The sequence below is a fragment of the Molossus molossus genome, unplaced genomic scaffold (assembly GCF_014108415.1).
Source record: "Molossus molossus isolate mMolMol1 unplaced genomic scaffold, mMolMol1.p scaffold_m16_p_4, whole genome shotgun sequence".
Taxonomy (NCBI): domain Eukaryota; kingdom Metazoa; phylum Chordata; class Mammalia; order Chiroptera; family Molossidae; genus Molossus; species Molossus molossus.
Genome location: NW_023425377.1, coordinates 2,752,825 through 2,778,994, shown reverse-complemented (window position 1 = coordinate 2,778,994; position 26,170 = coordinate 2,752,825). Strand labels below are relative to the sequence as shown.

At 61.0% G+C, this 26,170-nt stretch overlaps 1 protein-coding gene across 1 annotated transcript in view; it reads left to right on the top strand.

Moving 5' to 3' along the window:
- The window catches only part of TNRC18 (trinucleotide repeat containing 18), a 78,573-nt gene that overhangs the window by 25,755 nt on the left and 26,648 nt on the right, over positions 1-26,170 (top strand). Inside the window, exons 4-16 of the mRNA XM_036281875.1 lie at positions 319-2,010; positions 6,731-6,833; positions 7,130-7,335; positions 7,759-7,905; positions 8,348-8,538; positions 9,772-10,204; positions 11,366-12,340; positions 16,873-17,048; positions 17,653-17,789; positions 17,962-18,090; positions 19,736-19,907; positions 21,515-21,875; positions 24,578-24,853. Of these exons, the coding sequence (XP_036137768.1) occupies positions 319-2,010; positions 6,731-6,833; positions 7,130-7,335; positions 7,759-7,905; positions 8,348-8,538; positions 9,772-10,204; positions 11,366-12,340; positions 16,873-17,048; positions 17,653-17,789; positions 17,962-18,090; positions 19,736-19,907; positions 21,515-21,875; positions 24,578-24,853 (4,998 nt within the window). The remainder of the gene's footprint in view (positions 1-318; positions 2,011-6,730; positions 6,834-7,129; positions 7,336-7,758; positions 7,906-8,347; positions 8,539-9,771; positions 10,205-11,365; positions 12,341-16,872; positions 17,049-17,652; positions 17,790-17,961; positions 18,091-19,735; positions 19,908-21,514; positions 21,876-24,577; positions 24,854-26,170) is intronic.

Here is a 26,170-nt window from a genome sequence, read left to right as displayed (position 1 = left end):
ACAGGCTCTCTGGCAGCCCCCAGCCTTCTGGAACCTTCTAGTTGTGCTCTGCTAGGTCACCTTCTTGGGCTCTGGGCGGCTCTTACAACAACACTGCCCTCTGCCCCTTCCACGATGGGAAAACCCAGGCCAGGAAGGTCAGTGGCCCAGGGAGGTTTAAGTTGGGTTCTCTCCACTTCCAGAGCCTGCCCTCCGAAGGGCTGCTCTGTGCAGGGCCTTTCTCAGCCCGGGGTCTCAGGGCACCCTTTGGCACCCGGCAGGGGCTTCCTTCAGCTGCCCGGGCAGGGGCCCCGCTCACCCCCGCTCTCTTCTCCGCAGACGGCTTCTACCTGCCTGCCCCCGGGGCCCCGGGCGCCCTGCACTCCCAGGCGCCCTCCTCCAGGACCCCAGGGAGCCACTCCTCCGGCGCCCCAACCAAAGGCTCCTCCCGGGAAGGCGCAGCCAAGGAGCGCGCGGGCCGCTGCGGGGAGCCGCCCCCGCTGTTCAGCAAGAAGGACGCCAGGGCCCGGGAGGAGGCGGCCGGGCCGCGCGGCGTGGTGGACCTGACCCAGGAGGCGCGGGCCGAGGGCCGCCAGGACCGCGGGCACCCCCGCCTCGCAGAGCGCCTGTCGCCCTTCCTGGCCGAGCCAGGGCCACCTCGGGCCCCAGGCGGGGCCCCGGCCGAGCCCAAGGGCAAGAACCCGCCGCCGCCGCCCGCCCTGAGCCTCTGCAACGGCGCGGGGGACGCGGGGCTGCCCGCGCTCATGGAGGCGGCCCGCGGCGCCAAGGACGCGGCGCGCCAGGACGACGGCGCGAGGCTGCGGCGCGCGGAGGCCCTGCTGCCCGGGCCGTGCCCCTGCCCGTCCCCGCTGCCGCCGCTGCCGCCGGGCAAGGGCCCGCCCGCGCCCCCCGCCGCCGCGGCCGGCGCGTTCGCCTCGCAGCCGGGCCCCGCCGGCGTCTACACCATCTTCCCCACGGCGGCCGTGCGCGAGCCGGGCCGCGAGCACCGCGTGGTGGCGCCCACCTTCGTGCCTTCCGTGGAGGCCTTCGACGAGCGCCCGGGCCCCATCCAGATCGCCTCGCAGGCGCGCGACGCCCGCGCCCGGGAGCGCGAGGCGGGCAGGCCCGGCGTCCTGCAGGCGCCGCCCGGGTCCCCGCGCCCCGCGCCCGAGCGGCCCGACGCGCTGCGCGAGAAGAGCTCGGTGATCCGCTCGCTCAAGCGGCCGCCGCCCGCCGAGGCCCCGCCGGCGCGGGCCGCGCGCGCCTCCCCGGACCCCCGGGCCTACCTCCCCGCCAAGGAGCTACTCAAGCCCGAGGCGGAGCCGCGGCCCTGTGAGCGCAGTGCGCGCGGGGCCGCCGCCTCCCAGCCGGCCTCCAAGCTCTTCGGGCCGCCGCCGCCCGCCGGCCCCGAGCCCAAGTGGAAGCCTTTCGAGCTGGGCAACTTCGCCACGACTCAGATGGCCGTGCTGGCGGCGCAGCACCACCACGCCAGCCGCGCGGAGGAGGAGGCGGCGGCCTCCAAGAAGGCCTACCTGGACCCGGGGGGCGCGCTGCCCCGCGCGGCGGCCGCCTGCGCCCGGCCCGGCGCCGACCTGCACGCCGCGGCCCACGGCCCCGGCGAGGCCTCGGCCATGCAGAGCCTCATCAAGTACAGCGGCAGCTTCGCCCGCGAGGCGGGCACGGGGCGCCCCGGCGGCTGCGGCAAGAAGAGCCCCTTCGGAGGCCTGGGCACCATGAAACCCGAGCCCGCCCCCGCGGCCCCGGGGGCTCCCCGCGCCCAGGCCCGCCTTTCACACCCGGGGGGCCCGGCCCCTGCGGGGGGCCGGCAGCTGAAGCGGGACCCGGAAAGGCCTGAGAGCGCCAAGGCCTTCAGTCGGGAGGGCTCCGGCGCCCAGGGCGAGGTAGAGGTTCGACACCCACCTGTGGGCATTGCCGTGGCCGTGGCCCGGCAGAAGGACAGTGGTGGCGGTGGCCGGCTGGGGACCGGGCTGGCGGACCAGGAGCGCTCGCTGTCCCTGAGCAACGTCAAAGGTGGGTCCTGAACCCCACCCTCCCCTCTCCTCCTCACACCCTGTCCCTCTCCCGCCTTGCTGCCCCAGCCTCCTTGCACCCCTGCTCTCCCGCCTTTATCCTCTGGGGCTGCAGCTGCTATTTAAAGTTTATTGCTTTTTCCATTGTGCACATAGAAAAATGGGTAAGATGCAGAAGGAGAAGGAGGAAGAAGGACCATTCTGTTTTCCAACACCCTGAGCACTTTAGGTCTTTCCCAGGTTCCTATTTCTGTGCGATTTGCTTCTACTGCAGCGGACTAGTGCGCGTGGGATCGTGGGCCCCTGGGTGTCTCACATGTTCACAGGGTGTTGTCCCCCCACTAGTACAAACTTTATACGTGTCAATTTTATCCTCACCCAAGGATATTTTTCCATTTTTTGTACAGATAGAATGGGAGGGAAAGAGAGGAAGGGAGAGAGAGAGAGAGAGAAACATCGACGTGAAGGGACACATCAAGTGGCTGCCACCCGCACGACCCAACCAGGGCCGGGGACAAACTGCAACCGAAGTACGTGCCCTTAGCGGAAACTGAACCCGGGTCTCTCCGGACCACAGGCCAACGCTCTAACCGCTGAGCCAAACCGGCCAGGGCTATACGTGTCAATTTAAAAAAAATTTTTATTCTCACCCGAGGACATTTTTCCATGTTTTGTTCAGAGAGAGTAGGAGGGAGAGAAACATCGATGTGAAAGGGACACATCAAGTGGCTGCCTCCCGCAGGGCCCAACCAGGGCCGGGGACAAACTGCTACCGAGGTACGTGGGAACCGAACGCGGGTCTCTCTGGACCGCAGGCCGACGCCCTAACCGCTGAGCCAAACCGGCCAGGGCTGTACATGTCATTTTTTTTATTGACCTTTACTCTTCCATCAGGCACCGTAGTTCAGCTAGCCCCCTCATAGGCATTTTGGCTTCCCTTCTCTGGTGCTTTCCGCGTTTAGGGTATTGCATGGAATATTCTTGCATTGCCCCTTCATGGTGTTTTGAGTCGTCTTCTAAGAATAGGTTCCTAGGAATAGAGTAGCTTCAAGTTCTTCCATTCTAAGTCCTTGAGGGTGGTAACTGTGCCCTTACTAGTTCACTGTCCCCAGGACCTAGCATGGGGCCTGGTGTATACTGGGTGTTTGATAAATTAGTGAATGGGTGACTGAGTGTGACAGGTGGAAATTAGGGCCCCGGTGTTCTTATGGGTCTTAATGACTTCTTAGGTAGTTATTTATATGCCTGTTAGTGGTGTATATCTTTTTCATTTTAGACTCCTCAGAATTGTGTTTTAATATTATTAGAAAACTGTTGCTAAGTTTGGTAGAGATGGATGGTGCATTTCTTTTCTTTTTTTTTTTTTCGGTACGTGCCCCTAGCGGGAACCGAACCTGGGACTCTCTGGCCCGCAGGCCGATGCTCTAACCACTGAGCCAAACCGGCCAGGGCATGTGGCAGTTTTGTTGGGACCCTGGACTTGCTCAGGCTTGGCCCGCATCCATGGCCCCGTCTGTGGCACCCACATGACTTCCTTCCCTGCACCTCCCAGACTTTATTGCTGTAGGCTTCGTAGGCATCTTGGGTACATATCTCCTGGGTCCCCCTCTCTCCCTCCCTCCCTCGTGCTGGCCCTCCTGTGCCCAGCCTTGCTGTCTCCAGGGCTCTGGCCACTGCTGTGAGCTCTCACTACTGCCTCCTGGACGCAGTGTCTCAGCTCTGCTCTCCAGGGGAACCCTGTAAGGCACCGGCTGCCCTGGGCCTCACACCGGCCGCCTGTCTGCATGCACTGTGGCTGCGGAGGGGCCCCAGGGGCCTGGGTGGATCAGTGAGTCACCTTAGGGGGTGTTTGTTGAATGACTGAGTGAGCCCATTGTGTTGTGTGAGCCCCTCCCCCTCCAGCCAGGGAAGCCCCATCCTTTGCCCCTTAGGGGCCTCCCACCAGGCCCTGCCTTAGTCTGGGACTGGGCGGTAGCCCTTGGCTTGGAGGTGGCCAGCTCAGTGGTGGACACGTCCTCCTTCTGGGATCAGAGGGTTGGGGCTGTGGACTCCTCTGGGAGGCACACCATCCTTTGGGGTCCTTTCCCTTAAAGGATGCTCACGTGACGTGGCACCCCTGTCGGGGGCTCCCAGTGGCCAGCACCCATCCTGGAGCCCCGAGTACCTGCCCTTCCCAAGGAAACCGTGTCCACGGGGTCGGAGTGTGTGTGTGACAATGTGTGAGACAGGGAGGGTGGAGGCAGCTTGTGTGTGAGAATGTATTTGTGTGTGTGTGACCAGGAGTGTGGGAGTGGGGAGAGAGAGGATGTGACAGGTTGGGGACGGGACCTTGGGGATTAGTCTGAAGCTGCCTTTCTCTGTTGCTACTGACAGTTGGAAGTAGGTGGCTGGATTCTTCCCTCCTGAAAATAAACTCTCGTGAGCAGGGCTGGTGGTTGCTCTCCAATCTGGGCCTTTGAGAGGGGAGGCGTTGGGGTATCCCAGCCAAGTGGGCGGTCACCAGCCCCAAGTTTCCAAGTCTCGTCCCCCCTGCTTTGTGGAGTGAGCCCTGAACCTGCCGGGGGTTCCGGATCCAGGCCCTGCCTCGTGCAGCTGTGTGACCTTAAACGAGAGGCGCAAGCCCCTAGGGTCCCGGTTTCCACGTTTACCACCGAGCGGCAGTGGCGAGGGCCGCCTCCGGCCTTGAGGCCAGGGGGGCATCCTAACCAGGTCTGCCTTTTTTCTGCTCACATGCAAGGTGTTAGGATCTTGGGATTCTGCATTGTCTATGAGGCCTAGATCTTTCTGGAGAAAGGCCCCTGAGTCCTCACATGGGGTCTGGTCTGGTTTCTGGGGGAGCTTAGACCCTGAGATGGACTAAGGGCAGGTATGGGCTACACCTGGGCACCAGTGCAGGTGCCCAGCAGACAAGCGGTCAGCCCACGTGCGGCCACCCTACAGGACACTGTCGTTACCCCTGTTGGGACGTTCTGTCTGCGTAGACCCTGTCCTGGTGTCCTCCTGCAGCCCTGGGGACGAGCATCTGTCCCTCCCAGCTGCACAGATGAGGCACGGGAACCACAGTGATGCCGGAGGCCAGGGGCACCCTGCCTGGGTTGCACCCAAACCGGGCAGCACTGCCGTCCTGCCACCTGCCTCCTTGCTTTGCTCCCTCCGCTGCCTGCCACACACTGGGAACTGCGTGGTGACTTCCCTGTGGTGCAGACCGTGGCCGCGCCAAATGGCTCAGCAGACGGCCAGCAATGACCTCTTGTCCCAAGAGGGCAAGTCAGGAAGTCGGGAAGACAGGACAGCCGTCCCCCTTGCCTGCCCCCGCTCCTTCCCTGACGTGCTGGCTTTTCTCTGCTCAAACGTGCTCTGTGCTTCCCTGTCGTCCTGGGCTGGAGACTTTCCAGACCTCCGGAGCCTTCAGGTCAGCCTCTCAGGTGGCCAGCTGCCTCCAGGGACGGGCCTTCTCCCCGTGCTGGGCTGCCTGCCTGCCTGCCTGCATTCTGTCTGCCAGGCGCCTCCCTGCACCCTGGACTAGCTCCTCGCCTGAACCCCAACCTCATGGGGCTGGGGGTTCCCACCTTCCTGAAGCCTCTCCTGGGGGCTTTGTTCTTGGTGAGCTCCTGGTTTGGGGGCTGCAGGAAGGGAGAAATGAGGAGGGAGATGTCCAGTAGCAGCATTGTAAATGGGGTTCCTGGCCATGAGGTTGGGGTGCTGGTGGACCCCGGCAGGGGGCTGGGATGGCTTCCTCCCGGAGTGTACCTCCTGAGATGCTGGGTCTTGGGGACCCAGGCCGCCTGAGGTTTGCGGGATCCTGAGGATGGGTGGGCATGTCCTGTGGGCGGGGCCCTGGGCTCGTGCCCGCCTGCCACCCCCAGCAGCCCCAGGAGACCAGCTCTGAGAATAGTTAGTTCAGCTTGCTCGGATTTCTCCTTGAAGACAAGTCTCAGCCACTTGCTGTGTGGACTCTGCCGGCAGGGACAGTGACTCCTGTGCCCTGGCCGGCCCGGGCTGCGGCATCGCGCTGATTTCTTGCTCACGGTGTGGAGAACACCCAGGACCGGGGTGTGGGGTAGGGGATGGCGGAAGGTGCAGGCGGGGATGGACGATGGTGGGGGCCCTGGGGCTCCTGCCCTCTGCATCCTGCCCCACGTGTGCCAGGCTGGACTTGGGAACCCACCTTCTCTGCTCTGGAGGTGAAACTGAGCCAGGCACAGGTGGGGGGGTACCTGTGGGGCACCAGGGCAGGATGGGCGAGCTGGGTGGCAGCTCCCACCGGCTCCACACACCCACCTGGACCGTGTTCTCTGGTTTTACTCCTCTGTCTCGGCTGTTGAAGGGTTAGCCACCTGTGTGAGACAGAACTGAGGCAGGGCCTCAGTGTGGCAGCTGGTCGCCTGCCGCCCGGGTCTGTCTGAGCTTCTGACCGGTGGCCACTTTTTGGGGTGCGGTTTCCCCTCTACTCTCACTACCCTGCCCTGCCCCCGAGCCCGCCTCGCCGCCGTTAAGGCCGTGAGTGGTGTGAGGGAAGGCCCCGCGGCCTCGCGCCGGGGGTCACGGGGTCCGTTTCTGATATTTCACCGTAGAGGCTCTGGGGTGATGGCGGGATGCTTCCTGGCACAGAGGACGCCTGGCAGGCTTTGGAAGGGCAGGTGCATCATGAAGACAGGCTCAGCTGTGGAGGACTTGGGGGGCTCCTGGAGTGGGGCTCACTGCCTACCTGCTCCCCACAGGGCATAGCCGGGCCGACGAGGACTGTGGGGATGAGCGGGCCCGACACCGGGAGGAGCGGCTGCTGGGGGCGCGGCTGGACCGGGACCAGGAGAAGCTGCTGAGGTGAGGGCTTGGCGGTCTGGGAGCCCCCCCAGCCGTAGGGGTGACTGGGATGACCATAGATGGGCATGGCCCCTTGACCATGGGGCCACGTGCTGAAGTGGGAGCTGCCCCAGCCCAGGACCGTGACCCGCTGCCCCTCTCCAGGAGAATGCCCTGGGGACCCTTTCCTGAGCCTGCGCACACGCTCTGTAGTCTGGGTGCAGTGTTGTCCCGACAGCGCCCTGGTTGTCCACCGGTTACTTGGGACCATGTCCCTGGGGCCGTTGGGCTACTGCTGATGCCTTGTTTCCTTCCAGAGAGAGTAAGGAGCTGGCTGACCTGGCCCGGCTGCACCCCACCAGCTGTGCTGCTAATGGCCTGAACCCCAACCTCATGGTGACCGGGGGCCCGCCGCTGACAGGCTCAGGCCGCTGGTCCGCCGACCCCGCAGCCCACCTGGCCACCCACCCCTGGCTGCCCCGTTCGGGCAGCACGTCCATGTGGCTGGCTGGGCACCCCTACGGTGAGTGGGGTTCTGTCTCCCTTGCTTGGTAGGAGGAGTGGGGCAGCAGGTGGGGACAGAGTAGGCCCGGGTGATTCCGGGTGGAGCTGGCGCAGGGGCGGGACGGTGGGTGGAGGAGAGCCAGGACCCATGCTCAGAGCAGGCCGCTGCCTCCCTGTGGCGGGGGGCGTGCTTCCTGTCCTCCCCACGCTTCGGCTCCCTCGTCTGTCCGAGGAGGGTAGTTACGATGGCACCAGCCTTGTGGCCTTTCTCTGCTGTGAGCCTGTCTGGTCGGCGCCCAGGGGCGGGCGGGCGGCTGTGGGCGTCGGTGTAGTCAGCCAGCCTCGCCCCTCGGCTTCCCGCTAGGGGGTCCCAGCAGGTGAGGGACTGGGGCTGGGCAGGGTAGGGGTCCCTGGCACCGACTCAGGCCTGGGTCTCTCCTAGGCTTGGGTCCCCCCTCTCTGCACCAGGGCATGGCGCCCGCCTTCCCACCCAGCCTTGGGGGCTCCCTGCCGTCAGCCTACCAGTTCGTCAGGGACCCGCAGTCAGGTCAGCTGGTGGTCATTCCCAGCGAGCACCTGCCTCACTTTGGTAAGTGGTGGCCTCCCCCAGAGGGAGACGTACTAAATGCCAAGGGCTTCCTGGGGAGGCCCCCAGCAGGACAGATGGCAGGCAGGCGGGCTCAGGGACAGTGTGATGTCCGTCGGTGGTTTCCATGTGTGATAAAACCACAGGTCCTTGTGATAAGCTCCTACCCAGAAACCATGTGGAAAAACCAAAGCAGGGCCACCCTGGGAGGGCACAAACCCCCCCTTTTGGTGCCCCTCATCCCTTGGAATCCACTCTGCAGGCCCCTGGGTGTGTGGGGGAGGAGCTGGGAGTTCCCGTGTTGGCACACCCAGCTGTGAGGCCTCGGGGACATGCCAGGTGGGGTGTGGACAGGGCCCGTGTGTGAAGGCCCCTCTGGCTCAGCTCCCCGACCTGTCCGGTGCGGGGTGCAGGGTCTCAGCCTCGCTGTCTGTGTCGCCCCCAGCGGAGCTGATGGAGCGGGCTGCAGTGCCGCCCCTCTGGCCTGCCCTGTACCCCCCCGGCCGCAGCTCCCTGCACCACGCCCAGCAGCTGCAGCTCTTCTCCCAGCAGCACTTTCTGCGGCAGCAGGAGTTCCTGTACCTGCAGCAGCAGGCTGCCCAGGCCCTGGAGCTGCAGAGGAGCGCCCAGCTGGTGGTGAGTCCGGTGGACAGCCGCGCGTCTGTGGGGCCGTGAAGGCCCCTCCCCGCATCGATGGCGGGGCGCTCAGGCCAGCCAGCAGAGACTCCGGACAACTTTCCGCTCTGGGGGAGGAAAAATGAGAGAGCCTGGTGGTCAGAGAGGGCCTCCTGGAGGAGGTGACATCTGCCCAGAGACCTGGAGGCACAGTAGTGTGAGCAAGGCCCAGAGGTGGACAGAGCCTGGCAGGGTTAGGGTATAGGGAGCAGTGGGGAAACTGAGGCAGGAGAGGGGGCCTTGCGAATTGGGGAAGTTTGGTTGGGGCAGTGAAGGGATCCCAGCAGGCTCCTGCTGTGTCCTGAGCCCAGCCTGGCCTGGCTGCCTACTTGATGGGCCTGGGTTCTCCTCGGGCTGGGGCTGGCCTCTGGCATCCACGTTGCCTGATTCCATACGATAAGCTCCCCAAAGCCCACTGCTTTCCGGCGTCCTTGAAGGCATCCTGGGGCGTCTGTCCTCTGCGGCTCGTCCCTCTTCCTCGTGTGGCAGCCACTCAGGAGGAGTTGGCAGAGGTGGCGTGTGCAGCGAGCGGTGCCCTGGGTCTGGCCCTTGGCTCTGTCACGTCTGGCTTTTCACCCTCGGACGGTGGCTTCACCGCTCTGGACTTCGAGTTTCCTCTGGAGATGGGGGATGCTAGTCCCCCCGTGTCATCAGGGTTGTTCAGGGAGATTGAATGATCGTGCGCGATCGACCTCTCTCCCCGTGGGTTTTGTGGGGGCTGCCTGGCCCCTGCGAGCACCGGCTGCCCTCGAGCCAGACCCCTCCCCTTTCCTCAAGTCACCAAAGACGGGAGAAGGCTTCCCCTGCCCGCCTTGAGGTCTCTCGAGACCTACATGTGAAAGGCAGGAGAGCACTCGGCAGGTAGTGAGCTCCCCATGGCTGTCGCTATCCTAATGCCGGGAAGGTGCCGGAAGCAGGGCGGTTCCTTCACCTTTGGGAGCCTCGCCTCTGCCTTGGCTCCCCTCGCCCTCCTGTGAGGGTCCCGGTGGGACCAGGGTCTGGACTGGAGGTCCCCACAGCTCAGTCTGCTGGGTTCTATAAAGAAACACTTTCTTACACATGTGCTGGGATGGAGCGTCCACCTCAGGCTAGTGGAGGGATGGGAGACCTGGACCCTGGGCCCTGCCCGGGGTTCTCTGTGGGCTGGGGGGATCCTGCCGTGCTGACCTTGCCTGCTGGTCCCCCCCCCCCCAGCAGGAGCGGCTGAAGGCCCAGGAGCACCGGGCGGAGATGGAGGAGAAAGTCAACAAGCGGAGCCTGGAGGCCACGGGCAAGGCCGGCCTGGCCGCTGCGGGCCCTGGGCTGCTACCTCGGAAGCCCCCTGGCCTGGCCGCTGGCCCTGCGGGCACCTATGGCAAAGCCATGAGCCCACCACCGTCTCCCCGCGCGTCCCCTGTGGCTGCCCTGAAGGCCAAAGTCATCCAGAAGCTGGAGGACGTGACGAAGCCACCGCCCACCTATGCCTACCCCGCCACGCCGAGCGCCCACCCCACCAGCCCGCCCCCCGCCTCCCCACCGCCCACGCCCGGCATCGCCCGCAAGGAGGAGGCGCCTGAGAACGTTGTGGAGAAGAAGGACTTGGAGCTGGAGAAGGGAGCCTCCAGCCCCTTCCAGGCCTTGTTCTCAGGTAGGAGCGTGGCTGAGACCCAGGGACTGTGCACTGCCTGGGAAGCTTCTCCCCATCTGTTCGTTTAGTCTTTGGTTCACGCACCCTTTCGTTTCTCTGTCTCTGCCGCGCCCCTGCTGTTTGGTCTGGAGTGAACGCGGGAGCACAGTCAGACTCTCCCCGCCCTCCTCAGTGGTAGTGTCAGGGGAAATGGGCGTCATCCGCAGGGCCTGCCTCCGGAGGACGCCAGCTGAGCGCTGAGCAAAGCGAGACCGTTCACGTTCAGCACCGTGCCTGGCATGCAGCAGGTGCTAAGTTGTCATGTTGGTGATACCAGTTCAGGGACACCATTCTGGGCTGTACGCCCACCCCTTGAGCTACGGGCGCCACGTGCTCTTCCCGTCCGGGGTCAGTGGGGCATGCAGTTCGTGGCCTGCGGCTTACGTTCCTCCTCCCTGGTGGCTAAGAGTGTGGGCTTGTGCATGGGACCACTTGAGTTTGAATTCATTCTGCCACCAAGATTCTGTGTGATCTTGACAAGGGGCTGCCCCTTTCTGGGGAGATCCGGTGCAGTGCTGATGTCCAGCACTGAGCATGTACCTGGCCCTGGGGGCTGCTGAGCATCTGTCTCCCCCTGGCGGGATCCTGCCAACCACCTGCCCCTCGCCCTGCTGTGGGCAGGGCCTGGGGGCACTGCACAGATTCGGGTTCCCGCCATCCTGCTCTCGGAGATGTCGCTCCGGGGCAGGAGTTTGGAGTGAAAACGCTGGGGTGGCAGCGTTGTAGTACGGTTATCTCTTGGACAACTCGATTTCCCAGCTCTGCCTTAATGGGGCGGGGCAGGCGGTTCTTGTGAAATGAAGGCCAGAGACACACAGGCTGGGTGGGGACTCTCTGCGGGTCTTACTAGGCATTTGCTTCGGGACCAGCCTTGCTCTGGGTGCTGCCGGGGAGGGGCTAGAGAAAGGCTGACTGTGGTTTCTGCCTGTGAGTCTGAAGACCCCTGGGGGCAGGAAGGTGGGCGATTTTCCCGGGGTTGCCCGGATGTTGCCTCAGTGAGATCCCAGCAAGCAGAGGAGGGGGCTGTGGGCCTGTCCTGGCTGGTGGGAGGGCGTAGATGGGGGCTCGGGGATGACACACGGCAGAAGGAGGGGTCCCACTGACCCTCAGTGCCCTTGGTAGATATCCCACCCAGGTACCCCTTTCCAGCCCTGCCGCCGCACTACGGGAGGCCCTACCCGTTCCTGCTGCAGCCCACCGCGGCCGCCGATGCTGATGGCCTGGCCCCCGACGTGCCGCTTCCGGCTGATGGGCCCGAGCGCCTGGCGCTCTCGCCTGAAGACAAGCCCATCCGCTTGTCCCCCTCCAAGATCCCGGAGCCGCTGCGGGAGGGCCCAGACCAGGAGCCCTTGGTGGAGCGGGAGGTGAAGGCGGAGGTGGAGGACATGGACGAAGGCCCTGCGGAGCTGCCCTCCATGGAGTCACCGCTGGCTTTGTGCCCTGAGGAAGCCATGGCAGCCCCAAGCCCCGAGGGCAGCTGTAGGGGTGGCCTGCTGGAGGCCCAGGTGCTGGGCGCCAGTGGGCAGGGGGGCGTGGAGCCCTCTGGTTGCCTGGACTTTGCTGAGGGGGCCAAAGCACCGGTTGACTCACCGGGTCGGACAGTACCCTGCACGGCTGCCCTGGACATGGGGGGGCGGCTGACCCCCGAGACGCTGGTCGAGGCGAAGGAGGAGCCGGTGGAGGTGCCCGTTGATGTGCCTGTGGCCATGGCCTTGGCGGAGGCAGTGCCCGAGGAAGGCTTGGCCCAGGCGGCTCTGAGCGAGCCCCTGCCCAGCCTGGACCTGGGAGACTGTGACCTGCCCACTGGGGAGGCCCAGGAGGCCACACCTGTGCCTAGCAGGGCCTGCCTCCTGGAAGAGGAAGGCTCCGACCCGTTCCCACCCAGCCCGGAGGACCCGCTGGCTGGCATGAACGCCCTGGCAGCGGCTGCAGAGCTGCCCCAGGCCAGGCCTCTGCCCTCCCCTGGCGCCGGAGCCCAGACCCTGGAGAAGCTGGAGGCACAGAGCCTGGTCCTGGAGCAGAGCTTCCTGCACGGCATCACCCTGCTGAGCGAGATCGCGGAGCTGGAGCTGGAGAAGAGGAGCCAGGAGATGGGAGGTGAGCCGTGCTGGGGGCGGGTCCATGTGGTGTCGGTGTTTAAAAAACGTTTTATAAGATTTAAACATTTTGGCCCAGCCGCTGTGGCTCAGCGGATCGAGTGCTGTCCCATGGACTGAGAGGTCCTGGTTCGGTTCCCAGTCAGGGCACGTGTCCCAGTTGTGGGCGCGATCTGTTAGGGGGTGTGCAGGAGGCAGCCGATCAATGTTTCTCTCTCTCTCTCCAAAAAAAAAAAAAAAAAAATCATTAAAAACATTTTTTTTTGGAAAACACCCAGGATATGGTTTATTCATATTTACTTCTCAAAATCTTTGTTTATAAAATACACGTAACATAAAATTTATCATCTTGCCCTGGCTGGTTTGGCTCAGTGGTTAAGAGCGTTGGCCTGCGGACCAAAGAGTCCCGGGTTCGATTCCGGCCAAGGGCATGTACCTCCCTTGCAGTTTGTCCCCGGCCCTGGTTGGGGTTGTGCGGGAGGCGACTAGTCGATGTGTCCCTTTCACATCGATGTTTCTCTCTTCCTTCCTCCTCTCCCTCCCGCTCTATCTGAAAATAAATGTTAAAATATCCTCGGGTGAGGATAAAAAAAAAAAATTATCATGTTGACTGTTTCCAAATGTATAGTTAAGTAGGTTGTGGATATTCACGTAGTTCATCCAATCTGTGGGTTTCTCAGTGGTGAAATTTTGTCTTGTTCTGTCAGTGAGTTTTGTATTTGCAGGATTCTTTGGGTTGCAACAGAAACTCATTCTAACCGGCTTAGGACAAGGCAGGAAATTTATTGGGTCGTAGAACCGAAGTAGAGCAGCAGTTAGGTAGTTAGCTTCAGGTATGGCTGAATCCAGGTGCTCAAACCAAGTCATCGGAGTTTCTTTTTCTACCTATCCTCTTCCCCATCCCTCTTTCCTTGTTCCATTTTCCTCTGTTGGCCTCATTCAAGGCAGGCCCACCATTCTCACAGGGGGAAGGGAGGTCCCCAGTACCTACCCCAGGCCCATGGGTCTGCTCAGCTCAGACTCTCAAAAGAGGTCACGACCTCTTTCTTGGTAGCTCTGGCAAAGATGCCACGATTTATTCTCATTGGCTCCTTGGGGTTCACACTTTTTTTGCAGAAGCAAACCCTGTGGCCCAGGAGATGGGAGGGACCAGACTGGTCCTGCTCCACCCTCGATGGAGTGTCACCTCCGGGGTGGAGGGGAAGGGTGGGCCTCTGAAGGAAGCAGGGTGCTTTCAGCAAAAGGGGCAGTGAAATCTGGGCGGGACACAAAAATGATGTTCAGTGGAGAAAATCGGGGTGCCCCAAGAAACGTGTGAAGAAGGGGTCGTGGGTCCGACCCTGCCTCGCCACCCCACGTGCGGCCTAGCACGGCAGAGAGGGGCCCGGCGACAGCTGCCAGGAGTTGGTAACGGCGGTGAGCATGCTGTGGACGTCCTCTAGGACTTGTCCACACACGTCTCTGAAATGAAGGCCGTGTGTAGACCGTGTTCTGTCACCTGCCCTTTTCGCTTAGTGTGGTCTCTTCACTAACCGGTTTCCAGGTTTTCTGAAAACGTTGTAAATGGTTTTGATTTAATGGCTGAGCCAAACCGGCCAGGGCCTGAATGTTTTTTGTTTTTTTTTTAAATTAATTTTATTTTTTTATTATTATTATTTTTTTTATCCTCACCCGAGGACATTTTTCCATTTTTTGTTCACATAGAGCGGGAGGGAGAGAGAGGAAGAGAGAGAGAGAGAGAAAAATCGACGTGAAGGGACACATCGAGTGGCTGCCACCCGCACGACCAACCAGGGCCGGGGACAAACTGCAACCGAGGTACATGCCCTTAGCGGGAACCGAACCCGGGTCTCTCTGGACCGCAGGCCGACGCTCCAACCGCTGAGCCAAACCAGCCAGGGCCTGAATGTTTTTGATTTAAGACATCTGTGTCTTTTAAAATATTTTGTTTTAAGGACTACCCAGTTTTCTGCCCATCAGAGGCCCCAGCCTTCCATGAGCCAATCCCAGACTGTCAGGCATTTTCCTCTGTCTTTCTGATTTTATTTTATTTTTTGTGGTTGTAAAGAAGGTGGCTTTCCCTTGGGAAGAACCCTTTGCCTATATCTCCTTCTGCTGGGGCTCTGTCCCCGGGGTGGAATGGCCGGGTCAGAGCAAGGCCACATACTCGAGACTTTGTCGCTGTTGTGGTCAGTGGCCCCCAGGAAGCTGGGACAAGGGACACCTTCTCCATTGCGGCTGTGTGTTGTGTTGTTCTTCTAAAGTTCATTGATGCTTTTCTTTCATTTAAATGGTTTGGTATAAAAAAGTTATTTTATTCAGAGGAAAACAAAAACCCTCTCAATACTACAGCTGGTGGAAGGTTTTCAGGGGGTCCGCAGTGGGCCAGGGGCATCTGGGCAGAGGGGGCTGAGGAGGGGTCCCCAGTTTGGTGGCTGCTGCCCTTTCCACACTCCTGCCTCATTTTCTGTTTGGAAAATGTACCCTCATTTTCCAAATGTACCCTCTATACCCTCATTCAGCAAAAATACTTAAGCATCTACTGTGTTCCTGGCGCGGTTTTGCTGCTGGGGTCCAGCCATGACTAGGCCATCCATGTCCAGGTGGGAAGGGTGGTCTCAGAGGGGATGGCCAGGGAAGCCCCTCTTGATAAGGGGACCTGAGGAAGGCGGGGAAGGAAGGATCTTCTGGGGGGAAACCACTCAGGTCAAAGGAACAGCACGTGCAAAGGCCCTGACTGACAGCATCTGGCATGTTGGAACAAGAGCGAGGCCAGGGGCAGGGGGCCTGGGAGGGGAGAGGTGGTGAGGTCAGCAGGTGGGGGCAGTCCTGGGGGCTCTCACTTTGAGTGAAATGGAGAGGCTTTGGAAGATGGTTCTGAGCTGGGCTGATAGGATCGGACTTCAGTAGGGTGGTTGTGAGGCTGTGTGGGGGCGGGGAGACCCTGGGGAAGGCTCCTGGCGGGTCCAGGCCTGGGGTGGGGGTGGCGGGAGGTGAGGAGCAGGAGGTTTCTGGGGGAAGTGAAGGTGGGGCCTCAGGCCCTGCTGACGGACTGGATGGGGATGTGGAGGGACTATCCAAGGATGAGGCCTGTTTCTGAGCAGGTTTTGGGGGAAGATCAGCAGTTGGTTTGGACATTGACCTCTGAGATGCTCCTGAGCGCTGTGCATGGGGTGTGGACTTGGGGCTGGGTGGAGTTGGGGCTAGAAAGTGTACCCCGAGGCGGGGTGGGGTGCAGGGGTCCTGGTGGCCCTCTCTTTGCAGTCACTGATGGAGTACTGAGCACCGGCCCCTGCGGTCCCCCTCAGGGCGGGCAGTGAGTGGCCGGCAGGCCAGCAGGCAGAGCCTTCCTCGCACCCACGCCGCTTCCTGGAGCAGCCGCCACCCACTGCCCCTCCTCCCCCCACAGCTACGAGCACCGGCCATCCTTCCCTCCCTCCTGCGGGCCTTCGGCCTCTGTGACTGACCCTGGTCCCATGGGGGTCTGGCGAACATCTGGTTTCTGATCCCGGGTCACCCCCACCTCTGTAAAGCCACGAGGCTGAGGTCCCCGAGGCTGGAAGTCGGACCAGTGTCTGCAGGGTTGGTTCCTCAGGCCTCTCTCCTTGGCGTGCAGACAGACGTCTCCTCCCTGGGTCTTCCCATGGTTGTCCCTCTGTGTGTCTTCTTACAAGGACTTACTTAGTCAGATTGGATTAGGGCCACCCTGATGACTTCACTTTAACTTGATCACATCTTTCAAGACTATCTCCAAATAAGGTCACATTCTAAGGTACCAGGAGACTTCAACATGTGGCTGTGGGGGGACACAAGTCAACCCATAGCATCTGGCACTGCAGTCACCGGGCTGCCTGGGCTGGCAGTCCCGAGAGCCCCAGCAAGACTTGGCCATTGGAGGGTGAAGGAGGTGACAAAGCCCCACCTTGGTCCCCTCCTCTGTCCTGGAGCAGCCTTACCCAACAACTAAAGATCTTCTGAGGGCCTTGAAAGGTGTCACACAGACGGCAACTCGGGGTGGGCCATAGGTTCCCTCTAATACCACCCACAGGAGACGCTGGGGGTCACGTTGGTGGCCTCAGTTTCCAGTGGGACAGAGAAGAGCAAAACCAGTGCCTCTGAGCTGGCAGTTCTCGTGGAGCGCTGCTGACACCTAGTGGGCAAAGGCCAGGATGCGCCTAATGCCCTCAAGGCAGCCAGGGACCATGTGCAGCAGCCGAGCCCACCTGGGGAGGAAGTGGCACCCAGGTTGAGAGCCCTGATCTGGTGGCGTAATTATTAACGTTGGCGTCATGGAAATGCACACGTTGGTAGGAAAGAAGCACGTGGGATGGTCACAAAAATGATGAGGTGTCACATCACAGAAAACTAATTAAACCAAAACTCAGGTTAATTTGGTAGCAATCTAATAGATGGTTATTTGGGTCTCTTTCTCCTCCCCGTCGGGGGTCTGAGGTGGGTTGGCTGCAGCGCCTGACAGTCCTGTCCCCGGGCAGCACAGGCGAGGCGGGTGGCTCACCTGCCTCCCGTCTACAGGTGCCGAGCGGGGGCTGGCGGTGCGGCCCTCGCTGGAGAGCCTGCTGGCGGCCAGCAGCCACATGCTGAAGGAGGTGCTGGACGGCCCTTTCGTGGACCCGCTCAAGAGCCTGCGGCTTCCGCGGGAGCTGAACCCCAACAAGAAGTACAGCTGGATGCAGAAGAAGGAGGAGCGGGTGAGGTGTTCTCGGCCCACGTTTCCTGCCTGTGGCCTGTGCAGTTGGTGGGGAGACGGGTCCCCTCCAGAGATACCACCTTTCCTGGGGCATGGCTGGCTTTGGAGTCAGAAGGGCTGATGTGGATCCAGCTTCCACCACCGACTTGCTGTGCCATCCTGGGGAAGCTGTTTTTTTTTTTTTTTTCCTGGGTCTCAGTTTACCTGTTTGATAACGTGTCAAAAGCATGTCCCATGGGTGGCAGCTTGACAGATCCGGAAGAGTAGAGCGGGCTGTGCCCCTCACTTCCTGGGGCCTGGGCAGTGGCTCTGCGTCTCTGCCCCTCCAGCTGTGACAGATACTGTGTTGGCTGCACAGATAGCTGTTGTCACGGGCCAGTTGGCCTTGATGCGGTTGGCAAAGTTGGTCTCTTGGTCCCTGCCGTGCAGATGAGAGGTGTTTGCATTTTTCCAAAGGCCGTAGCTAGTCGATGGCAGAAATGGGATTGGAACCGGGCACCTGGTCTTGGCCATGAAGGCTCGCCCCCACCCCCCTCTGACCGGGCACCTGATAAGGCGGTGGGAGCTGGCGGGCATCAGTGTCCTCACCCCTCCTCTCTCCCCAGATGTTCGCCATGAAGTCCTCCTTGGATCACATGGATGCCATGGAGCTGGACTTCCGGATGCGGCTGGCCGAGGTGCAGCGGCAGTACAAGGAGAAGCAGCGGGAGCTGGTGAAGCTGCAGCGACGCCGCGAGTCCGAGTGAGTGCGTGCCTGTGCCCGGCCCAGCCCTGGCAGGGTGCCCGTCGGGCTCTGTAGGCGTGGCGCTCAGTAGGTCCGCTGTGGTAGGCCGCCAGAGGTGTGTGTGGACCCGAGTGATGTGGGCGCATCGTCTACCCCCCAGTTCACAGCCAAGCGTGTGATTCTTTTTAAGGGACAGGCACGAGGAACCCCATAGAAGCTTGGCACGCAGAGGCCCTGGCAGGCCGCGGAAACGGACCCACGCCCTGAGCGCCCTGTCGCCCCCCCGCAAGAGAGGGAAGAGCCGCAACAGTAGCGGAAAGTAAGGCTGGCCCCTCGGTGGGTCGGGAACTGGCACAGAGCTCGGAGGGGAGGAGCGCGGGCCCATGCAGGGCCTGCATCTGGGCGCTGGGGACCTTGAGTCCCTTGGGCTCTGACCCACCCAGGGAGCCCGGAGGGTGAGCCAGGCGAGTGGCGGATCGGACAGGCAGACTCATCCAGCTAGGACCGAGCGGGCGGGTGACCCCAGTGAGAGGTTTCCAGGCTGTCACCAAGCTACTGCTTTCACCCGTCGTCCCGGCGCGCCTGCGTCCTCTGTGGCTAGGGACCAACTCTCACTCTTCTCCATGCCCCTCCTCCCTGTGGAGGGCCCACTGAGCTTCCAGTCCCATGTGGTGGGCTGTCACTGGTTCCCTCCGTGCTGGACAGTGTTATTCCCATCCTCCTGGCCTGACCTGCTGGCTCATTGGGCCTGGGGCCACCTCCTTCGTGCACTCTGGGCACAAGCTCCCGGAGTGGCAGAAGTTACGTGCGGCCCTCTGGGGTTCTTGAAGGCTGGCTAGAACCAGAGCTTTTCCTCCTGGGCGAGGATAGGAAAGACGCTGTAGTCTTCCCTGGGTGTCGAGAGTAGCATGAGCTGAATGAAGCCCATCAAAGGAAGGGGTGTGGAAGGGGTGTGGTGTGCCTCAGCCTGCGACATTAGTGCAGGTGACGCTAGGTGGCCCCGTGCTTGGCTTGAGGAAGCAGAGGGGGCCACAAGATGACTTCAGAAGGCACGGGAGAGTCAGTGGGTCTGTCACAGGTTTCCTCAGGAGGGGACAGCTCCAAGGGTCCCATGGATTGTATTGAACATCACTGGATGTTCTTGACTGAGGAGAGGATGGAGAGGAAGAAGGACCCCATCACCGCCCCGGGGGTAGGGAAAGCAGCTCCTGGGGAAGAGAGCCAGGGCTGGGGCCAGCGGCACACGGGCCCACCGGCCAGGAGTGTGGACCCTGGGGGTGGTTGTGCTGCTCGCTGATGAGTCCCAGCTCCAGCCCTCATTGTGATCTCAGGCCAGGTGTTGGCTTTTCCAGGCCAGGTGTTATTAGCTCCTCTTCTATAAAAGTAGTACCTAGAACAAAGCATTGTTTTGTGGCTAAAATACAAAGCACTAACATGGAAGGAGACAAGTAGTAAGCACCAGGTAAAAATTAGCTGCTTTTATTATTATTTGTGAAGGATTTAGCTTAGAGCAGCCAAGAGAAGCCTCAAATGGGACCACGTCCCGGCTGTTTGCACTCCCAAGGGCATGGAGACCAGCCAGGGGCTCTTTCTTCACATAAGCTCTTGATCTTAGTCGCCCTCCCATGCTGGTGGATTTCCTTGGCATTTCTGATCCTTGTTCTTGGCAGGTTTTGGTAAAGAGGCATCTGCCCATACAAAGCTGTGTGTGTGAGCGTGTGTGAAGGGACATGGGAGAGAAAGATGCCAGCAGAGGATACTGCCTTGGAGTTTTTCTTCTTTCCCGTCACAACTATCCCAGAATCCCAGCACCATAGTTTTACAGGATCCGTCTCCCCAGATGCGTCACTGTGTCATCACTGTGTGTCAACATCCAGAGCCCACCCTTCAAGGCCACGAGGGCGGACCCCAGCCCTTGAGTGTTGCCTGGACAGGGTGCTGACCAATGGTGCCTCTGGTTGCAGGCTGGGCAGCAAGCCCCTGCTGACATCAGATGCCTACGAGCTGGGAGCAGGGATGAGGAAGAGACACAAGGGGCCTGAGGAAGAACACGATGCCCTCATGGGAACGGGGAAAGCTAGGGGGAGGAACCAGCCTTGGGATGAGCACGAAGCCCCATCAGACTTCATGAGTCAGGTCAGTAACCCTGTCTTCCAGGTGTGCGGCCACCTCAGGCAGGTCTGGAGATATGGAGTTCACACTTTCTTTGCAGGTCTGTCGACCCTGCTGCTGCACAGAAACTGTAGAAATGGTTGCCTTAGTTCGTCCAATCTGCCTTACTATACAGAGGGGGAAATTTTGGCCCAGAGATCAGAGACTTACCAAAGTAACACAGCCTCAGCAGAGCTGAGAAGGAAATTCATATGCCCTGTGTGTTCTCCGTGACCCTTTGCTGAAGCCAAGAAGAGAGACTGCAAGTTTTTTTTTTTTTATCCTCACCCGAGGACATTTTTCCATTTTTTGTACAGATAGAGTGGGAGGGAGAGAGAGGAAGAGATAGAGAGAGAGAAACATGGATGTGAAAGGGACACATCGAGTGACCGCCACCGCACGACCAACCAGGGCCGGGGACAAACTGCAACCGAAGTATGTGCCCTTAGCGGGAACCGAACCCGGGTTTCTCCGGACCGCAGGCCGACGCTCTAACCGCTGAGCCAAACTGGCCAGGGCGAGACTGCAAGTTCTTAACCAGATAATGCAATCACACTGTTGTTTAACAATATGATTGTTTAATGGGCAGCCTCACCATTCTTAGTTCTAAGAAACAAGGGCTTGATGCCATTGTAATTTCCTCTGTGAACTCTCCAGAGGTAATGGGGTGAGAGCCAGCTCCTTGAGTTTTCTTATTTCTGCAAAGCATTGAAATCATCCACTTAAAGCTCTCGTCTCTAAATACTAATGTACCTTGTCATCCCTCCTGTAAAGCCCTGTGTGAGGGGCTGTTTTGGTTGATTTGGCCTTCAGAGGGAAGTACTGACGTAAGGGATCTAGGAGTAGGGAAGAGACACAGTCTGTACACCATCATCCTTTATACTCTCAAATTGTGAAGGACACTTTTGTTGTTGAAATGACATGATCCCAACTCTTTTCTCCTTATGAAATGTGACCTGATTAAAGAAAATCGAGATACAATATTCAGACGAAGAGCATTGATGGCTTGGAAACTGCACATTTCACTTCCACAACAGACTACAGAGAGTGAAAGCAGGAATTTAATCTTTGAAATCTCTAATCTCTGCTTCAGGCATCCGAGGCACACTCGAGGCATTTTCTTGGCAGCTTCGGCCCCTGTAGTTGGATGGGCTGATTCAGGCCTCTTCGTCAGCTGCTTCAGGTGGTTAAGATAAGCAGATCAGCTGGGCTGTGATCCCGGCGTTCAGTCTCGGTTCCCTTAGTCCGGCTGGCTTCTCCAGCTCATTGTCGGCACTGTTTACTTAAAGGGCTTCCCTAGGAGGCACCAGACGGCACCAGAGAGCCAGAATGGAAATGCCAGTGATCTTCGTCACCACAGGGACAGCTGTTGAAGTGCTCCGGGTGCCTCATCTCAGTTCATCTTCAGAGCCACCTTGTGCCCCTCCACAGTTACCCCCATTTCACAGAGTAGAACTGAGGCTAAGCGGAGTTCAGCAATTTGTCAGAAGCCACAAAGGCAGGGGGTCGGGTTCGTCGGAGCTTGTGCGCTCAGACCCACTACCCTGTTGGGTCAGATGTCTTGACGCAGGGCTTCCGTCTTCCCTCTCCAGCTCAAGATTAAGAAGAAGAAGATGGCCAGTGACCAAGAGCAACTGGCAAGCAAGCTGGACAAGGCCCTCTCCCTCACGAAGCAGGACAAGCTGAAGTCGCCCTTCAAGTTCTCGGACAGTTCTGGGGGGAAGTCAAAACCGAGCGGGGGCTGCAGCAGGTACTTGACGCCTTATGACAGCCTGCTGGGCAAGGACCGGAAGGCGCTGGCCAAAGGCCTGGGCCTGTCTCTGAAAGCCTCCAGAGAAGGTAAACACAAAAGGGCCGCCAAAGCCAGGAAGCTGGACGTGGGCTTCAAGGCCAGAGGCCAGCCCAAGTCGGCCCACTCCCCGTTCGCCTCGGAAGTGAGCAGCTACTCCTACAGTAAGTGGCGGACGCCGCGCTGCCTCCAGGCCGCCGTGCTCTCTCCTCTCCTCTGTCTGTCTGTGTGGGCGGCTCCGCGGTCTCTCTGGTGTCTGCGCCGGCGCCAGGCCGGAAGCGGTCTGCCTGGAGCGGAAGTGCGCGCGGCGGCCGGCGCCATGTTGGGCGGGCGCCCGTGATTGGCGGAGGGAGCGGGCCGCCTGCCCGCCGGAGCTCCTTCCGCTTTTGGCCGGAAAGCGGGCTGGGAGGCCTTGTGTGGAGGCCGGTGCCACCGAGTTTCCGGCTGCCCGGCCTAGAGCGGGCGCCCGTGAGGACCATAGAGATGGGGCGGCCTCGCCGGAGCCGCCGGCGGCCGAGGGTTGGCAGGGCGGCCACGGAGTGAGCGCGCTCGGTCTGGGCGCCGGGCCGCGCAGGCAGCGTGTCCCTTTGCCTGTGTGACCGCGCCCCAGGCGGCTGCCGCTTTGCCCCTGGGGGTGGAAACTGAGGCCGACCGCGCTGGGTGGGCGTCGGGCCGGACCAGGCCCAGGACTTCAGCCGCGATGCGCGTGGTGGCCGCGGAGCGCGGGACGGAGCCGGCGGGCCTGGCGGGAGCCCGGGCGCTTGCCCGAGCCGGGCAGCCCCGTGGCCTCGCGTGGCCCGGCCGCGTGGCCCGGCAGGTGTCGTGTTTGTGGGCGGAAGCCCCGTGCCCAGGTGGATGGGCCGAGGGTGCAGCGCCCGGACGCGGCGGTGCGGTTGGGTCCGGAAGGCCCAGGCTGTGGTCGGGGTGGGGGGCACCGCGGGGCGCTGCCTGAGCTCAGTGGACTCGTGTTGGCGACGAGCTGGGCATGGCCCCTGGCACCTTGCACGAGATTAGGCTGCTGCTATTTTCTTCTTAAAACACGTGCGCGTTTTGGGTTGCCCAAGGCCGGTGGGTCTCCAGGGCTGCGTCTCAGGTGGGCGTGGGGCAAGCAGGCACTTCGTGTCTCTTGTGCTGAAGACGGGTGCCCGTGCCACGGCTTCGTGGTCCCTTCATGCGGAGGGTGTGATGCAGACAGCACTGCCCAGGCCCCTGCCACCTTCAGACACTCACAGCGCTGAAGGAGGGCGGAAGGGCTTTAACCCCTGCCCGTTCCCCCTTTGCCGGTTCTGGAATAACGAGCAGGGAGCCAGGAGGGTTGCTGCTCCTGTGATCTTTTAAGGCAGCGTGGCCGATGGATGTGGCAGGGCTGGTTACTCGAAGAATCCTCCCCATTCGCCCTTCATGTGGATGTGAGCCAGAGGTGAGCTCGGCCCCTGAGGTCTTGGGGTGCCCTGAGCTGGTGAGCCCACTGTAGACGATGTGCACACGTACACAAGGCCACGTTCAAGTTTCCGGGCTAACAGTGTTATGTCTTTGTCTGAAAGTCCACTGTCCCGGTGAGGGGGGTGGGTTAACGTTGTGACAAAGGAAGGCCCGTCTACAGCTAGGTGACGCCTGGTATGCAGCTGGCTCTTCTGTGGTGCTAGGTAGATGGGAGCAGTCCCAAAGAGGCCAGCGGTGTTCGGGCCAGGGCGGGGCTGCACCGGCAGGAGATGGGAGGGGAGAGCGCCGCCCTCCTGCCTTTTCAGGGTGGGTGCTAGGGGTTGGGCGCACGCCTGGGGGCTTGTGGTGGGAAGCCAAGTTGGTTATTGTCATCCACGGGCATCTCCAGTTTGGGATGGAGCACACGGGAGGGAGAGCTGTGGCTGGGGGATGGGCAGGGGCCTGGTGGGCCTTGTCCTTTCCTTGTCCCACCCAGAATTGCTGCCCTGTCTTGCACTTGGGGTCTTGGTGGGAATGGAAAGGCTAGATTTGGGGGAGGCAGCCAGAGGACCCCTCTCACCTGCAGCGGTTTCTGTCGGACTTGAAAGTGGCAGGCATTGCCAGAGCTGAAGCCCTGTTCATTGACGTCCCTTGTGCTCCAAGTGGATTTTACCAGATCGGGTTTAGGTTTGGCTGCAGAGCCCTTCCTTCCAGTGAAATCTCGCCGACAACCCATACGTAAAATGAGTCGAAACTGTTGGGGGTGGGGTGGAAGGAGTCAGAGCTGTACCCACTTTGCAGGCTCCTCCCCAGAGCCTGGTGATTCTCCCCTAAGAATGCTCGAGAACCTCGGCCTGGCCCGTGTGGTGAGGCGGAGACTTGTGGGAAGCCAGCAGCAGTGTGTTGTAACGCCATTGCCAGTTTCTTTGGTGTGAGTAGTTTGCCGTGGCCTGTTTCAGGCTGCCTTTGTAACGTTCAGCGTGGAGTGCGCCGGTGCCAGCCCAGCACACTGCAGGCTGGTGTTGGGGGAAGGAGAGCCTTGCCCGAGTCCTTCCCTCCTGGGCCTCATTCCTCCCCTGGGCTGGGAGCAGTCCTGTGGGGCAGGCTGAGCCCCACGGTACCCTCCATGGCCAGGGGAGAGACCTTCCTGAGAGTGGGCTCCTCCCTCCCCCAAGGCCTAGGAGGGCTGCACTGCGTTGTGGGTGAAGGTCACTGTGTTGTGGGTGATGCTGGCAGTAGCCAGCCTGGAGAGGGCCTGGGTCCCAGGCCAGGAAAGGCATGCTGTGTGGTGCCCACAGCTCGGGGCCTCCCAGGTAAGAGGGGAGACAGGCATCGGCGCCTGTCCCTCTGGCACGCACCGGGTGCTCTCACAACCACTAAGTAAGGAGAGAGAGCCAGCCCCCGCCCCTGCCCCGTGACTTATCACAAACTGCCTTGACTGCAGATACGGACTCCGAGGAGGAGGAAGAGTTCCTGAAGGACGAGTGGTCTGCCCAAGGCCCCTCCGGCTCCAAACTGACATCTTCCATCCTGTGTGGCATGGTGGCAAAGAACAGCAAGCCGGCTGGAGGCCCCAAGTTGCCCAAGAGGGGCCTGGCGGCCACCCGGACTCTGAAACCCAAGCCGGCTGCCGGCAGGAAGCAGCCGTTCTGTTTGCTGCTTCAGGAGGTCGAGGCCCGTTCCTCCTTCAGCGACTCTTCGGAGGACTCGTTTGACCAAGGTTACTAGCTCCAAACACACCCTTCCGTGTTTTATATTGAGAGAGTGAGTGAGTGAGCGCGAGCGAGCGAGCCGGGTGCTTGGCAGCGGGGCCTGCCCTCAGCCTCTCCCCCGGTGTGCCCAGACCTGGGGCACTGTGCTGGGCCACAGCCAGCTCTCCCCGAGCCTCTGTACGGACTGGGCTTAGTCTTCACCCGCCTCCACGCCCCTCCGCCCACCCCGTTCTCGCCTCCTCTGTCCCCTAGACCGCAGGCCGGGGTGGGGGTCTCGGCAGGGGCCTCCCCAGGGACGTTTTGTAAATGGAACTCTGTCGTGTGGGCGTGTGACTTGATGTTTGTACTGCGATTTTGGTAATACCAAGCTTTATTAAACATATCGAGTTCATTTTTAACTAAACCCGTGTGCCTCGTCTCTCTTGCTGTGTCCTGACTTAGCCCGTTAGGTGCCGCTTCCCTCATTCCGCTCCTCCCCCCCCTCCCGCCCCAAGGGGCAGAGCCGAGCAGTGGCTGCTTTTCTGTCACTCAGACACCCCTGGGAGCTACTGCATGCATTTCATATTTCAGGTTTAAAGTAGCTGCTTTCACCTCCAGTGTCATCTTTTTTTTTTTTAAGCTGCTTGTCTGTCTGTTGTTTTCTTAAAGCTCTGTTCCTATGCACCAGCTTTAAATATGTGCCAGCACCTGTTCTCTAACACATTTCCGTTTCGAGGGGCGTGTAGGCAGCACAGGGTTCAGATCATTGGGCAGTCGAGGGGCAAAGTGCAGCGCCAGAGCTCAGCCCGGGCTCTGCTCGCCTCCCTTACAGAAGAGGGTCAGTCAGCGACCCTGGCCAGCAGACTCTGAGTGTGTTGCTCTGGGTTAGGATTTGCTTCAGGGTGGACCCCTACCGGGATCGCAGAGCTGGGATGGCAGAGCCGGGACCCGCTGTCCCTGAGTGAGACCCAGGCAGGTCAGGGCCACTTGGACAGGACTGGCTCAGCCCTGGGATCTGAGTGCTGCCCAGTGCCAGCCTTGCGCTCACACTCCCGGTCAGCCTCTCCCTCCCACACTTCCCTCTGCATGGCCCAGATCCATTTTGGGTGACCAGCAGATGGCACAGCAGGGAGCCAGGTGCCCTCAGGGCTCACATTCTCCTGGGCTACTTGCCAGCCAGCCTGGTTTCCCCAGGCCGCCTATTGGGCCTTCTCGGATCCTCCTGGCTAGTTTGCCATTTCCCCCTCCCGACTTCCCCCCTCTTTCCCCTGGGCTGGACCCCCATGCCTTCTCCCTTTCACATACTTTCCCCCCCTTCCCCTTAAAGCCAGGGTGCCACCTTCCGA